Here is a 14323-nt window from a genome sequence, read left to right as displayed (position 1 = left end):
ATCAAGCAGAATTTGATGGTTTATATATTCCCTACTTTCAACGAAGGCTCCATCTGCACTGCAGAAATAATGTCGTTTGATGCCGCTTTAACTGTCAGGGATCAGTGCTAAGGAATCCTGGGATTTATAGTTTGTCACACTACACTCTGACAGAAGTGGCTAAATATCTCACAAAACTACAAATCCCAGAATTCCATAGCATTGAGCCATGACATTAAAATGCTGTTATTTCTGCATTATATCTGCAGTGCAGATGTAGCTGAAGTGTTTAGGATACACATGGCTGATGTTTTTATATTATATTTTTTAAGCATTTAGTTTAGAAATTGCAGCACTGTTTCAACAGGGAGCAAGATTTCCCACTGTAGAGAGTTTGCAGAAGACTTTAATATTTTTTTTGTAAACAATAAACCTTGTTTCAGTATAACTACTACACATGGTTAACACAAAACAAATAATATGAAGAGTATGCCAGATGAAGACTCGACTTGCATTTCATTTTAATTATACTACTCTTTATAGCAATGGTTCTCAAACATTTTATCCTTGTGACCCCCTTTACATCTACATGCGGACGTCAGCCCCCCTTGCTTGACGTAGTAGATGAATAAACAAATGTTGTTTGTTTAGTGAGTGAGTGACATTCATGCATATTCATATTTTAACATTTTATAAGGAAATAGCTCTCTTCCTCCTTCAGGCAGAGGGTCCAATTGCCCTCCTTGCCTTTCTCTTCTGTTCCAGGACAGAAAAAGTTTGTGAAGAGGAATCAGGGCCTCCAAGTCTCACACCTTCTCCAGGAGGTCCCACTCTACTATTTCAGAACCACTGTTTTATAGCATGTGACACTAAAAAGACAGCAACAACAAAAGGATTTGCAAACTAAGTTACAAATCATAATTTTTATTGTCTTCAATATACATACTCTGCATAATATATTTAAATTATATATAAACATATAGACATAAATACAAATACACAACATAAAAATAATGGTGATAAGATAACAGCAAGCGGTGCTAACAAGACAGCCTATTTCTACTATCTAGTGCTCTTGTGTGTGCATGCAAATGGCCAAATGCCCTTTGATTTGTGTTTGTTCATGTACTACATTCCCAAAGTGCCATCAGATGCAAAGAATCCCTTGGGGGAAAAGCATTTATACTCCTTTGTTCCTCATTGATCTTACGGCACACCTATACTATAAATATAGGACACACCAAATATTGCACCTTTGGATAGATTGCTACTTCTTCAAGTCTTATGGTTTGTGGGTGGGATGGGGATAGAGATGGACACACACATAAGAATTTTGTGAACTCATCTTTGATTTTAAAAGCTTTTTGAAATCTAAATAAGTAACAAAAAATAAGTAACAAAAAATAAGTAACAAAAAATAAATGTCCAGTCATAACCCTGGAGTCCTAAGAATACCATTTTAGCACACTTGTTAGAACAAGAAATGCATTTTTACAACCTATGCACATATCTTGATAATATAAAACTCTTGCTGGATTTTACTAGTTATCTGAAGCTCGGGGGGGGGGGAGAATCATTGTTTGATAACTTAACAGTATGTTTTACAGGGTGTGGGTGGGTCTATTCCTTCCAAAGAGAAAAAAAGTACTTCAAACATGTCTATCTGCATATCAGAATCCAGTGACACTGAAGCAGTCAAATCCGTTAATGAGATCTGACCAGCCAACTGAACGACTTGATATCCCCACTGCTATCTTCCAGTCATCTCTCATTCCTTCACACAGAACCTTAGGACAAGTGTATGTGACTTGGCCAGGATATGCGGTTTGGCCACTGCAGTGTGAGTGGTAGGGCTGCAAGGAGTAGTGATGTCAGGCTCTGGTGAGGACCTGGGCTTGTAGGGCAGGGAAGTTTCCACAGGTGGTGGCAGCCTGTCAAAAAGGCAGTAGATTTATAATGAAATATGGGAGGTGTGATGAAGTTCTATGGCTGGGTAAGTCACTCAGAGATGAGACATGGGAGACAGATGCAGAAAAGCAGGAGGCTCAGTGATGCATCAGTTTCCTGCTTGCTGTTACAAAAGAATAAAAGAATCATAGAGCTGGAAGAGACCACAAGGGCCATCCAGTCCAACCCCCTGCCATGCAGGAATATCTAATGAAAGCACTGCCAATAGATAACCCCCCAGCCTCTGCTTAGAAACCTCCAAAGGAGACACTACCACTCTCCAAGGAAGCGTATTCCACTTCAAACAGCTCTTACTGTCAGGAAGTTCTTCCTACTGTTTAGGTGCAATCTAAAACTAAATGTAGTTTGTATCCATTGCTGTTTCCTAGTCTTTGGAGCAGCAGAAAAGAAGCTTGCTCCTTCTTTCATATGACCCTTTCAAATATTTAAATATGGGTATTATATCACTTCTTAACCTTCACTTCTCCAGGCTAAACATATCCAACTCCCTAAACTGCTCCTCATGAGGCATGGTTCTCAGACATTTTGTCATTTTTGTCACCCTCCTCTGGACTCACTCCAGTTTACAATATTCCTCTTGAATTGTCATGCCCAGAACTGTACACACAGGTCTGACCAAGGCAGGGGAAAATGGCACTTGATCTAAGCACTACACTCCTAATGATGCTATAGAAGAATAAAAGGAGACAAAGTCCCATGTGTTGTGTGAAGGTCCAAAAACTTATTTCTTAAAAAGCCCAACACGTTTCAGCCTTGTCACCAATTGGTCTCCTTTGGGGGCGATTATATTAACAGAAATTCCTGGAGTTGCACTCTGCACTCTCAAAGTGGACTCTCTGAGTATTAGAAGGAAGGGCATCACACTGTTGATTCATGTTTAGCTAAAATTAAGAAGTGCTAGAATTGGAGGCACTGATGAAACCTTACTTCTCCCAAATCTCCCTAAAAGGGCACTTTCCTTACTAGACTGCCCCATCCAAACTACAGTGTTATTTACTATTACACAATGTTTGGACAAGGAATCCATTCACAAATATGCATCAAGAATATTACAGATCCTACCCTAAGCTAATATCCTGAACCATCATGAGCACAATCTACAAAAACAGCCTTTCTCAATCTTTTTACTCTTGGATGAAACCTTGAAATAGATTTCAGGTCTCAGGGAACCCTTGCATTAAAAATTATTATACCCACAGCTTTTTAAAATGTTTATATTTTTTCCTTCAGTCATAATCTCTCACAGAACCCCTAGAAACCTCTTACAGAAACCTAGGATTCTAGGTTGAAAACCCTGCGCTAACAAGTAAATGTGTGCACACACCCCGGAGAAATGCATAGTAGCAGAAGAAACAACAGTTTTTAGTGGCTGACTGTACACAAGCATTAGAGACTGGAAAGTTTCTCCATAGAGTAATCACTGTCTACTTTCTTGAGGAGTCAAAAATGTTTTTTCCTATTCCACATTTCATAAATTTGTTGCTTTAAGAGAGAGATTACAAAATCCTAAAACATCAAAAGCATGTTTCCAATTCTTCAGCACATTCTTGGGAATGGGCTTCTTACACATTTAAATTTCTCTGGCCACAAAAAAAATAAAATTAAATTAAAATCAATGCATAATTTCAAATTATTTAAGCAACTGGATGCATTTTCTTAATGGATAAGAAGAGAGTTCAAGTTCAGCCTAAGACAGCTATCAATAATATTCAGTTTTCGCATTGCAGAGTTTCATCAAGTATATAAATTATTATATACTGACCTGAAAAGTGCAGCCATAACGCTTAAAACTACAGGTACTTGGGGCATTAATACATTCTGACAAATGTGCATTCAACTGTAACAGGAAAAAAATGTGAGTTTTTTTTTTAAATGGTAAATGTATGCACAAGAAGGTTCAAAAATAGTGGGTTTTCTTTATTTTAAAACCAGGTGTTAATATTACTTCCAGTTTTATTTAAGGGCACACACATACACATGTGAGCACATGAACATTCCCATAAAATATACAAAGTGACACATTTACAGTGAAACCTCATATCATCAGTTCAACCTATTTCAAAAATGATTTCAGGAATGAAGCTTTGATTTCAGATACAAGACCGATTTTTCAAAAGGGACACTGGTTGTCATGGCCCACTGAACCAAACACTTTTGATAACAGTTTCACTGTATTAATTGTACATTCCCCCAAAAGAAAACACCCTGAAATTTTATAACCCAGGACAGATTTGTTTGGCAAACATGTCATGCAAAATTCCAGAGATAAAAATATAGAACAGAACAACAGACACTTAGAACAGATATTGCATGAAACAAGCACATATATTTGTAATTTTAAAAGGAACAAGTCTCATATTTATTAAAGCAGCACACAGAGAAAGAAGTGTTACTTCAGCAACAGAAAGTTCTTTCACACTTGACACTCTGAGAATTCAGCTAGCTTTGGGTTAGACTGTAGCAAATAATAGACAGACTGGAAGAGGAAAAATAGCAAGTGGTACAGAGAGGAAATTATGGCTCTCATCTTTCCACAAAAAGGTCTGGGAGCATTAAGTGCATAACTGAATGTTGCTTATTTCTGAGCCCAAGGACTTTCAGCTTGTCTCAGTCCTCAGCCCATCCTCCCAATTGCTGGTTCTATGAGAGCTATGTGATCTCTACAGACACCTCTGTCAGGACTGGATTATGGGGTCCTTTCACACAACACAATTATAGTGCTATGACTCCACTTTAACAGCTATGGCTGTATCCTATGGAATCCTGAAATTTGTAGTTGCTGGCTGAGAAGCCTAAACTGCAAGTCCCAGAATTCCACAGACCACAAACACGGCTGTTACATAGTACTATAACTGTGTACACTGTATCACTTCCAGGGTTTGGGGGGGGGGGGAACCAAACAGGTTTCAAAAGAAACACCAAAAAAAATGGGGGGGGAGGGAGGTTAAACTGGGTTTTGTTTTGTTTTGGGTTTTTTTCATTAGTGTTTTAATGAAAAAATATTGAATCCTGTTTATTATATTAATACTGTGACACATTATTTTATGTATTAGAAAGCATGATCAACTATGTTTTAATGTGAAGTTGAAGACTTTCATGACTAGTATTAATACTTTCTGACATTAACTATCCAAAGTTATTTGGCTTTGATTTGATTTACATCTTTCAATAAAACACCCATTTTTACTAACTATTATTCCTATTAAATATGAATCTATGTAGACTACACATAATAAAACATAAAAAGTACTCTCAGAGTTGTTTTGGTTGAACTTACGTTAATTGGAGGATTTGTTTCTCAAATACAAAATAAATTGTATTTGCAATACAAAATAAAGTGATTAAAAAGAAGCAACTGACACTGGATACTGGTCTAATAATGAACAATTGCCAATAAACCATTAAAATTAAAATGTTTAAGTTCAGTAATTGTTGTTCCAGTAAGAGGGTTGGAAAATAGTAATAACAGCCAGACTTTAAAAATATATGTGAATAATCAATTTTAAAAACAAAACAAATCCCAGAAGTGTTTTTTAAGTAATTTGGTTTAAATGAGCCAACCCTGATCACATCACTTTTCAGTTGAATAGCTGGCTCTAACAGTCATAAACATACGATGCTATTCCTCTGACACTCTTGAAAGTACCAAAACCTTCCTGTTCTAAGTACACTCTCCCTGGACATTAGACAGTATTCTCCTCCTCATCTAGCCCTCTTCATTCTGAATTGCTGCAGGCTTGCTTCCCAGTTTGAGATCATTACTTTCTCCAGTATAAATCATGAGGATCCTTGAGCTTTTGTCTCACACAATATTTGAAAGACATCTAGTTATCATCTTTTATGGTCTCCTGCACAACTTCCAAGCAACAAGCACAACAATGGAATACCAAAGGAAGCAAACCAGAGTTACAAGGCAGCTAAGTACATCCCTCTTCATATACCAAAAATCTGATCCCCCCCCCACACAATTAGTCCCAATAAACTTTATTCTTGCTCATTTTATTAAAGGTGGAACACTTTAGAGTGGGCCCTTGGTATCCACTGGGGTTTGGTTCCATGACTCCCCATGGACACCAAATATTTTCAAGCCATGGATGGTTGAATCCATGAATAATGAATTCATGGATACGGAGGGCCAACTGCATCATCTAGACTGGTATCTGTACGATGTGGTCACAAACGGTGGGAACTGCAAAAGAGAAGTGGTGAGCAGGATAATGGGATATTTAACCCTCCCTCCCATTTCCCACAGAGGTATTTTTTCATCCACTCAAGCTTATTTCCCAGGGTATTGTGAGGGTGGCGAAGAGAAACATAATTGACGATGAGTTGCAGTTAGGGGAAGGCTAAGCTAGCCTTCAAACTCTCCAATACTTCCCTGCCAATACAGCTAGACAAAAACATGTATATGGCCATAAGAGTGTGTATCCTAAAATCTGCATGACTGTCATCTTCACCATTATTATGGTGGCTCTCCTCTTTTAATGTAATGTTAAAATAGGCATATCTTAGTTTTTTCCATAGTGGCAACAGTTCCACAGATGAACTGAATATTGCATGGGATATGTTGTGCTTATTTTGTTGTTCTTGTGCCTTTAAGTCAACTCCAACTTATGGTGCCACTATTAAGAGAAGGTGCCACTATTCAGAGAGTTGCCACTGGTTTTAGGGCTAGAAAGTGTGACTTGCCCAAGGCCACCCAGTGGTTTCCATGGCTGAGCAGGGATTTGAACCATGGTTTCTTAGAGTCCTAATAGATTACCACAATACACTCTTATGGTGCTGCTATTCCTCTTTAACTGCTCTGGCTGCCTCCTGATGCATTCTGGGATTTGCAGTTGAGGGAGGGGCATTTAGACATCTTAGCCAGAGAATTCTTAGGCCTCACTAAACTACAAACCCCAGAATGTAGCAGGAAGCAGTCAGAGCAGTAAAAGTGGAATAGCAACACTATAGGAGTGTAGTGCAGTAATGTGGCTAGTCCAGCATTCAAATCACTATCATCAGATTGGCTTTCTAACCACCATAGTTCTCACTGTGCATACTACATCAAACACAAAACATCTTAAAATCTATTTTTTAAAGAAGTCCAGGATCAATGTCAAAGTTCAAATAGAATACCAAAGATTATCAACTCTGTTGTTCGTGTATGTCTTTTTGATGTTTTAAAGCATCTCAAACCATAAATTAAGTGCACTATACACTGCACTCCCTAAACAATCTAAATTTTCTAAATTACTACCTAGATGTTGCAAGGGTTGCAAGGTTCATAAGGCTTCTTCTCTGATACTGCAGTAAGTAAGCATTTTAATTTTAGCTTTCACTAAGACTGATGGAAGGAGAAAATGGAAGCAACATTACAGGATTTTTTGTTTGTTTGCTTTATAAATCTGCAATACAGTTCCCACACTCTATAAACATATTTGGAACTGATCTCAGCAGTAAAAAATGCTTTTACTTATTTTTCAAATATATTAGGGGTGCTTCTGGCAAGGAAGAACATTCAAAGCTGAGTAATATAAGTACAGGTTATTCTTTATTATTAATATCTTTAAAACATGATCACTTACCTCTTTTCTCAGGAGTGCTGAAACACTGCATTTATGAGGACATGTAACCATAACACAAGGGCAATCTGCATCTTCATGTTTCTAGGGCACAGAGATAAATCACATCACATTATCTGAAAGTCCATAATACTTTTCAGAGATAACAATAAACAAACTCCACTTCATAACCTATATCTCAGTTTATTCTGCATTTGTTGGGTTATGGAATTTCTGAAGAATCAAAATGTAGTCACAATTTTCTTTCCTACATTCTGACTTAGGGCATGAAAACATACACCCACTCTTCCTGCCTGCATCTACAAAGGCACACACTATTCTAACAATAAATAATTATCCAAAGGCAACCTTGCTTCCACGTTGATAAATCTGCATTATCTGCAGTGTCAAGCCAATGGTACCAAGTCCATTTTTCACAATTTGCACAGAGTCCCATAGGAAATGCATCCAGTTTTGGCTAGAGCCAAACTGTCCTAGAGCTCCCTGCAATACCACCAAAGATTTTGAAGGTGCTTCCAAATGATGCCTTTGTTTTTAAATTGCTGTTAGGGGAAAGGGGGAAATTTTACATTGGGATCTAGACATTATTTTCCATTTCTAACTTTTCTGTGTTTTTACACTGCACTTTATTTTATTGATATGACAGCCTGTTAAGAAGGGAAAGATGTACAATATCTTTGGACGGGTATTTCCAGGAGTACATCATCTGGAAGGACCCAAGGTAATGTTCTCTTTGGTGAATTCTGCTTGTACTTGATTCGCTTGGCAGCTGCTGTGCCAGACACAACCATTCTTACTTTTCACAGACTGATCATGTTGAAGTTTCTTGAGAGAGAAAAAGAGGACCTGAGAATATCCAAGTGGTGACAGACTCCCTACAGCCACATGGCCTTTTGAAGTACTGTTAATTTCAGTCAAGACAGTGGCAATTCTTGCCCTGTTAGCTTCTCAGATATACACATACCGATTAGGCTAATGTACAGGCATGCCTCAGTTAACAAGCCTCTGACAAAGAAGCTCCTTTTTTACAAAGTCTTATGAAAGTCAGCCCAGACTCTGCTTATCTTATCTTCTGTCTAACTGGAAGATTTTTGCAGCATTGGCATTGGGAGGATGGTGAAGGAGTGCTGGAGAAAGACAGGCTTTTCAGTGTTGCATTGCAGCAGCATGTCTGGAGTAAACGGTGTAATGAAGTTTGAACTGGGAAAGAATGGGATTCTGCTCTAGGTGATCCTACCGTAGTGCGCTTATGTACAAGGGGCAAGGTAAACAGCAGCCTCCAGAATCACTTACTGAGCATGTGTAAAGAGCAAAGCAGAAAGAAAAGAGTAAACGAAATTAACCTGCCTCATCAGCAACCTTGGCGTGTTGAAATAGCATAGATCTATACATTTTGCCATTTGCAAAATGGAAAGCGTAAGAAAAGTTGAGTCAGCTGGAAAAATAATAATAATCCCAGAATACATTTGGAAGAAGCCTTCGAATGGTCTCAAGAAGATTCAAAATGTTTGTATTTATTTCTGTAAGTCTTACCCAACCAAGTTGTTTCACTTCACAGACAAAAAAATGTAAGGAACCTATCCTTACCCTTTCCATGTTATGTCTGCTTCTAGTATCAAAGTTTTTGTTAAAGTAAAAAAAGCCCAGGAACACATCTACAGTCTGTCCTCCCCATATGCGGGGGATCTGTTCCGAACCCCCCCCCTTGTATGGGGAAAAGAGCATATGCTCAAGCCCCACTGAAAATAAAAGGGAGTGCTCTTGTGGCACATGCAGTGCATGCATCCCATTACTTCTGCCAGGGCTTGCCTTCCGCATAAGCTCAAAGCCGTGGAAGGCAAACCCACCTACAGGGAGGGCAGACTGTATTTCATAAACGAAGGTATACCTGCAATGCACTCTATGTGGGGCTGTTCTTGGCGGGGATTTGAAAGATGCAACTAGAGCAAAAAGTAGAAAGATAATTGCCTACCAGAGTAACATATAGACACAATGTAACACCAGCCTTCAAGGAAATACATTGGTTGCAAATATGTTTTTCTTTTGAATTCAAGGCGCTTGTAATGACAAAGCCCTAAACATCTTTGGACTTTTGACACTTGAAGCAGCACCTCCCCTTTTTTACACTTCTCTGAACAACTGGGAAGAATCCTGGATTACCCAAAGACAGACTAGCATAACTTCCCACAGGGCATGAAGTTGAAGGCTTTCATGGCTGGCATCCATAGTTTTTTTGGGTTTTCAGCTATGTGGCCAGTTCTAGAAGAGTTTATCTGACATTTTGTGCCAGCATCTGGTGCTGGCATCTTCAGAAGATTCTCTAAAGATGCCAGCCACAGAACTGGCGAAACGTCAGGAAGAAACTCTTCTAGAACATGGCCACATAGCCCGAAAAACCCACAGAAAACTTCCCACAGGGCATTTACTTGCTATGGCTCCCAAATTGTGGAATGGCTTGCGGGAGGATATCCATCTATTACCACCTTAAACACCTTCAAGAAGGCACTTAAGACAGATCTCTTCTGGCGAGCCTATCCCCCTGATCTGCTATAACAATTATAAGAATCATTTCGAGCATGCATTGGAAGCTAGATGTTAATATTGAATTTTTACAGGATTGATTTATTGCTGTGTTTTTTGGATTTTATTCATATGAATGTATTTTAACTGAATTGTAATTTAAATTTACTGTTGTACTCCCACCTCGATCTGCAGGGAGAGGCGGGAAATATATAAATAAAAACTTTATTATTATTATTAGCTGTTCTTTTTGAACATACAAGTAAGTTCAGTTATTCCCATCACTTAAAATAATACATTGAATAGCCACACATTCTTTACTGAACAGCAAATCTGCTTAATAGTAAAAGGGGAGGTTGAGATCACCCAATCAATGATGTGGTCATTTTTATATTGAAAGAAGAACAGGAAGTAGCTTTCATCCAGTGTTTGTCTTAATGACCAACACTTTGTACTGCCACCCAGAAACTAATCGGCAGCCAGTGAAGAGATTTTAGTACTGGTGTTAAGTGGTCTGACCTAGGTGTTTCTTGTGACCAATCTGGCTGCCACATTTTGCACAAATTGAATTTTCTGAACTTGGTACAAAGGTAGCCCCATGAAATGCACTGCAGAAATCAACAAGAGATTACCAGTGCAAGTACACCTGCTTCAAGGTCCTTTCGGGACGCAGTTGGCGTATCAACCGAAGTTGGTACCAGGCACTTCTGGCCATCAAATCTACTTGAGATGATAACTGTAGAGACTGATCCAGAAGTACCCCCAAACTGCGAACTTCATCCTTTAGGGTAGGGGCGCAACCGCGCCTGCCACCGCCCCCTGCCCCCTGCACCCGCCACCGATTGCAGCTTTCGCCGCTCCCGGTCACCGCCAGCGAAATCTCGCACAACCACCCCCGTGGTCGTGTGAGACTTCACCACCATTTTGAAAAAATGGCGGCGCCTGAGGGCAAATTCTCACGCGACCACAAGTAAGGTCACGCAAGACTTTGGCGGGCTCGGAAGGTCCGCTGCGGCCGCTCCCCTCTAGAGGCCCTTTGCCATCACTGGGTCCCTCCAAGAGGGCGGCTCGGCAGCGGCAGGGCCTCTGAGAGCCCGTTGCCGTCGCGGGCGCCGTCCAAGAGGGCTCTGGCGGCGGCAGGGGCCTCTGAGGGGCCCCGATGCCATCGCTGGGGTCCTCCAAGAGGGCTCCGGCGGCGGCAGGGGGCCTCTGGGAGGCCCAATGCCATCGCTGGCGCCCTGCAAGAGGTCCTGGCGCGGCAGGGGCCTCTGGGAGGCCCGATGCCGTCGCTGGCGCCCTCCAAGAGGGCCCTGGCGGCGGCAGGAGCCTCTGGAAGGCCGGTTGCCTCGCTGGAGCCCTCCAAGAGGGCCCCGGCAACGGCAAAAGGGCCTCCCAGAGGCCCGCTGCCGCCACGAGCCCTCTTGGAGGGCCACAGCGACAGAAAAAAGGACCAGCAAAGAGGAGGAGGCCTCCAGCGCTGGCGGCCCCCACCGGCTTTTTTGCCGCCTCTGATGGGCCTGGGGCCCCTTCAGGGCCAGCAAAGATGGGAGGCTGCCCCGAGGGTGGAAGCTCCCCCCGGCATATGGCTCTGCCCCCAAGGGTGGAAGCGCCACCCCCGCATGCAGCCACGCCCCCGGAGGGTGGAAGCTCCACCCGGCACGCAGCCCTGCTCCGGAGGGTGGAAGCTCCATCCCCAGCTTCAGCCCCCCAGTCACTGAGGGACAGCAACCCGGCCCCGGCTCAAAAAGGTTGCCTACCCCTGCTTTAGGGAAGTGTGACCCCATCCAGGACTGCTTGACAAATCCTCCATCCCTGGACTTAGGCAAACCTATCGCAAGTACCTCCGTTTTCTCTAGATTCAGCTTGAGTTTGTTTTCCCTCATCCAGCCCATTACCGACTTAAGACAGGCATCCAGAGGAGAGATGCCATTCTTAGTCACTGCACAGTTGGAGACATAGAGAATAAGCACAAGAATACAAAGATGGGCAGCTTCTGGGGGGCAGAGACTGCCCCCACTCCTTGGGATGCCAAAAGAGCTACATACATGTTCCCAATTTCAGTTTGTGGAGGCTTCAAAAATGATAGAAAATATAACAGCCAAAAAAAGGCAAATCATACTGCAGAGCCTCCTGCCCATCTGGATGAAGTCCATGGGGGTCTTTTTGCATAGCTGTAAGAGACATAAAACAAGTATTTTGCCCACCATTGCCATAGAGGTTTGCTATTTACCTGCACCTGTTGTTAAGTTAATGTAATAAAGAGCATAAAACATCAATGCCCCAAAATAGCATTCTCTAGAAAATAATAATAATTTAATTGAAAATTAATTACTTCCAGTTCTACAAATCACATAGGGAATTTCCTACCTCCTAGGGCATGCAAAGTTTATTAATTCTTGTGTTGGAACAGAATACACAACCAATAATATATAGTTTGCTTAACTTTGTTTCCACTACCACCTCCTTCGCAATTTTCATTTGCAAGTCACTGAAAGGCTCCCTGATACGATTAAAAAAAAAAAAGAAAGAAAAAAGATGGAGGCTATCTTGCGACCAAAAGAACAGGCCACCAAGCAAGCAGCTGGCTTCCCTCAATTTAGATGAAAACGGTCTTTCATATACTGAAAATGTTTTGTAAAATTCAAATGACTTTTTAGTAATATTTCCCTATAGAGATGTAGCATTTTTCTGCAGTGGATACTGTCTAACCCTATGGTGTTTTTATACAGCGTTACTAGTTTCTTTGGTTATTTGAACCAAAGAAAAGGGAACAAACAACTTGGTTTATGAAACAGGTTGTTTAATTATTGTTTTGTCATTATGCCTGAACCTAGAAAGTATGTTCCATTGTACAAGGGACTGGAGCAGATTTAAGAAAGCTGGGATACTTAAGATCCTAAAACAGAGCTCAGTTTTACAGCATCTTTTTCTGGAACAAATAATGTGCATCCCCATTATTAAACCTTTTAGCATTTTTATGATAGATAGTTAGACAGACAAACAGAGACAGGAAGCAGAAGCAAAAGCAAAAGCAACAGCAAGTTGCTGTGTTATATAATACGCACCTGTATCATAATAATTGGAACCTGGCTTTTACAGTATTTACATGTTGTTTCCTCCCGATATTTACAGTTCTTTTCAGAATGATCTGGCAAGTCTCTCCAGATTCTCTTACAACCAGCACGAGGCATGGAAGTTCTTCAAATAGACAGTCATTTTTCAGATGTGTCTGAAACAAACATTTACCAGATCACTGTTTTTTGTGTTTTGGTTTAAACCTCACTTAGCTGCAAAATAATCTGGATAAACCCGTTTAAGGACAACTTGCCCACTTGAAGGAGGAGAAACAACAACAACAACAAATCAAAACGCGTCAAAACACCCCACTCCCCTACGTTAGCTTATTCCAAGAACAAAACTATCTCATTTAATCTCAAAACTGTGGAAGGGGAAGAAGCTCAAGACATTTGGCTGCCTAAAAATTTGAGGTTGCTACCCGAAATTTCAACCATGTTTTAAATATCATATGTTTTTAAAAAGGGTGGCTTTAAAGTTTGTTATGCAATTCTTAAACTTTCAGCTCTGAGAACCAAGGTAAATGTTCCCAGCCTGGTTTAAAATCCTAAAAAAATGCAAATAAAAATATTTAATCCCACATAATTGGTAACATCACAAAAATCTCTTCCTCCTCCCACCATTCCAGTTACTCTGTTTACACATGTAAATATATAACTTCTGTCAGCTATCCAAGAGTAACCATGATGTCTATTCTGCTTTCTTTAGACACTGTCCCTACAGTACCCCGCAGGTTAAGACCAACACACCAGAACAAATGATAAACTGGTCGGTCACAAGTCAATGAAAAGAAGGTCATTCTATTTTTGGTCTGTGGTACTTTTGCATGTATGTATTCAGTTGTTCCTAATGAAGGAAGTTGTTCCTTCAGTTTCTCTGCATTAATCCTGGTGTGGTGGTTTTAAAATGTCATTATGAACATGTTGCAGAAAGTATTTCTTGCATTCAACATTTTTAAATCTCAAATACACACTGCTAAATGCATGCTGATACTTTTATAAGCCAAGAATCTGCAATGAAACATGGAGAAATTTGAGCATGAAGTCCAATAGATTGCCAAATTCTGATTTACACACAAGTCTGGGAAATGCAGATCAGATTAGCTGTATTGGAAACCTCAAAATAAAATTATTCAGCCACTCCAGTCACAACAAACAACTGAACTATGACCTAAGTTGAGCTGATCAGATAGGAGAAAACAGGAGAATGAGATG

The 14323-nt window shown here is 40.5% G+C and overlaps 1 protein-coding gene across 1 annotated transcript in view; it reads right to left on the bottom strand.

The window, feature by feature from the left end:
* The window catches only part of TRAF3 (TNF receptor associated factor 3), a 132967-nt gene that overhangs the window by 24650 nt on the left and 93994 nt on the right, over window positions 1-14323 (bottom strand). The window contains exons 6-8 of the mRNA XM_042460713.1: window positions 13100-13204; window positions 7518-7598; window positions 3710-3784 (exon numbers count right to left, since the gene is read on the bottom strand). Coding sequence (XP_042316647.1) covers window positions 3710-3784; window positions 7518-7598; window positions 13100-13204 — 261 coding nt within the window. The remainder of the gene's footprint in view (window positions 1-3709; window positions 3785-7517; window positions 7599-13099; window positions 13205-14323) is intronic.

This window comes from Sceloporus undulatus, chromosome 1 (genome assembly GCF_019175285.1).
Source record: "Sceloporus undulatus isolate JIND9_A2432 ecotype Alabama chromosome 1, SceUnd_v1.1, whole genome shotgun sequence".
Taxonomy (NCBI): Eukaryota; Metazoa; Chordata; class Lepidosauria; order Squamata; family Phrynosomatidae; genus Sceloporus; species Sceloporus undulatus.
The sequence above is the reverse complement of the archived record's forward strand: the minus strand, read 5'-3'. Positions and strand labels throughout refer to the sequence as shown.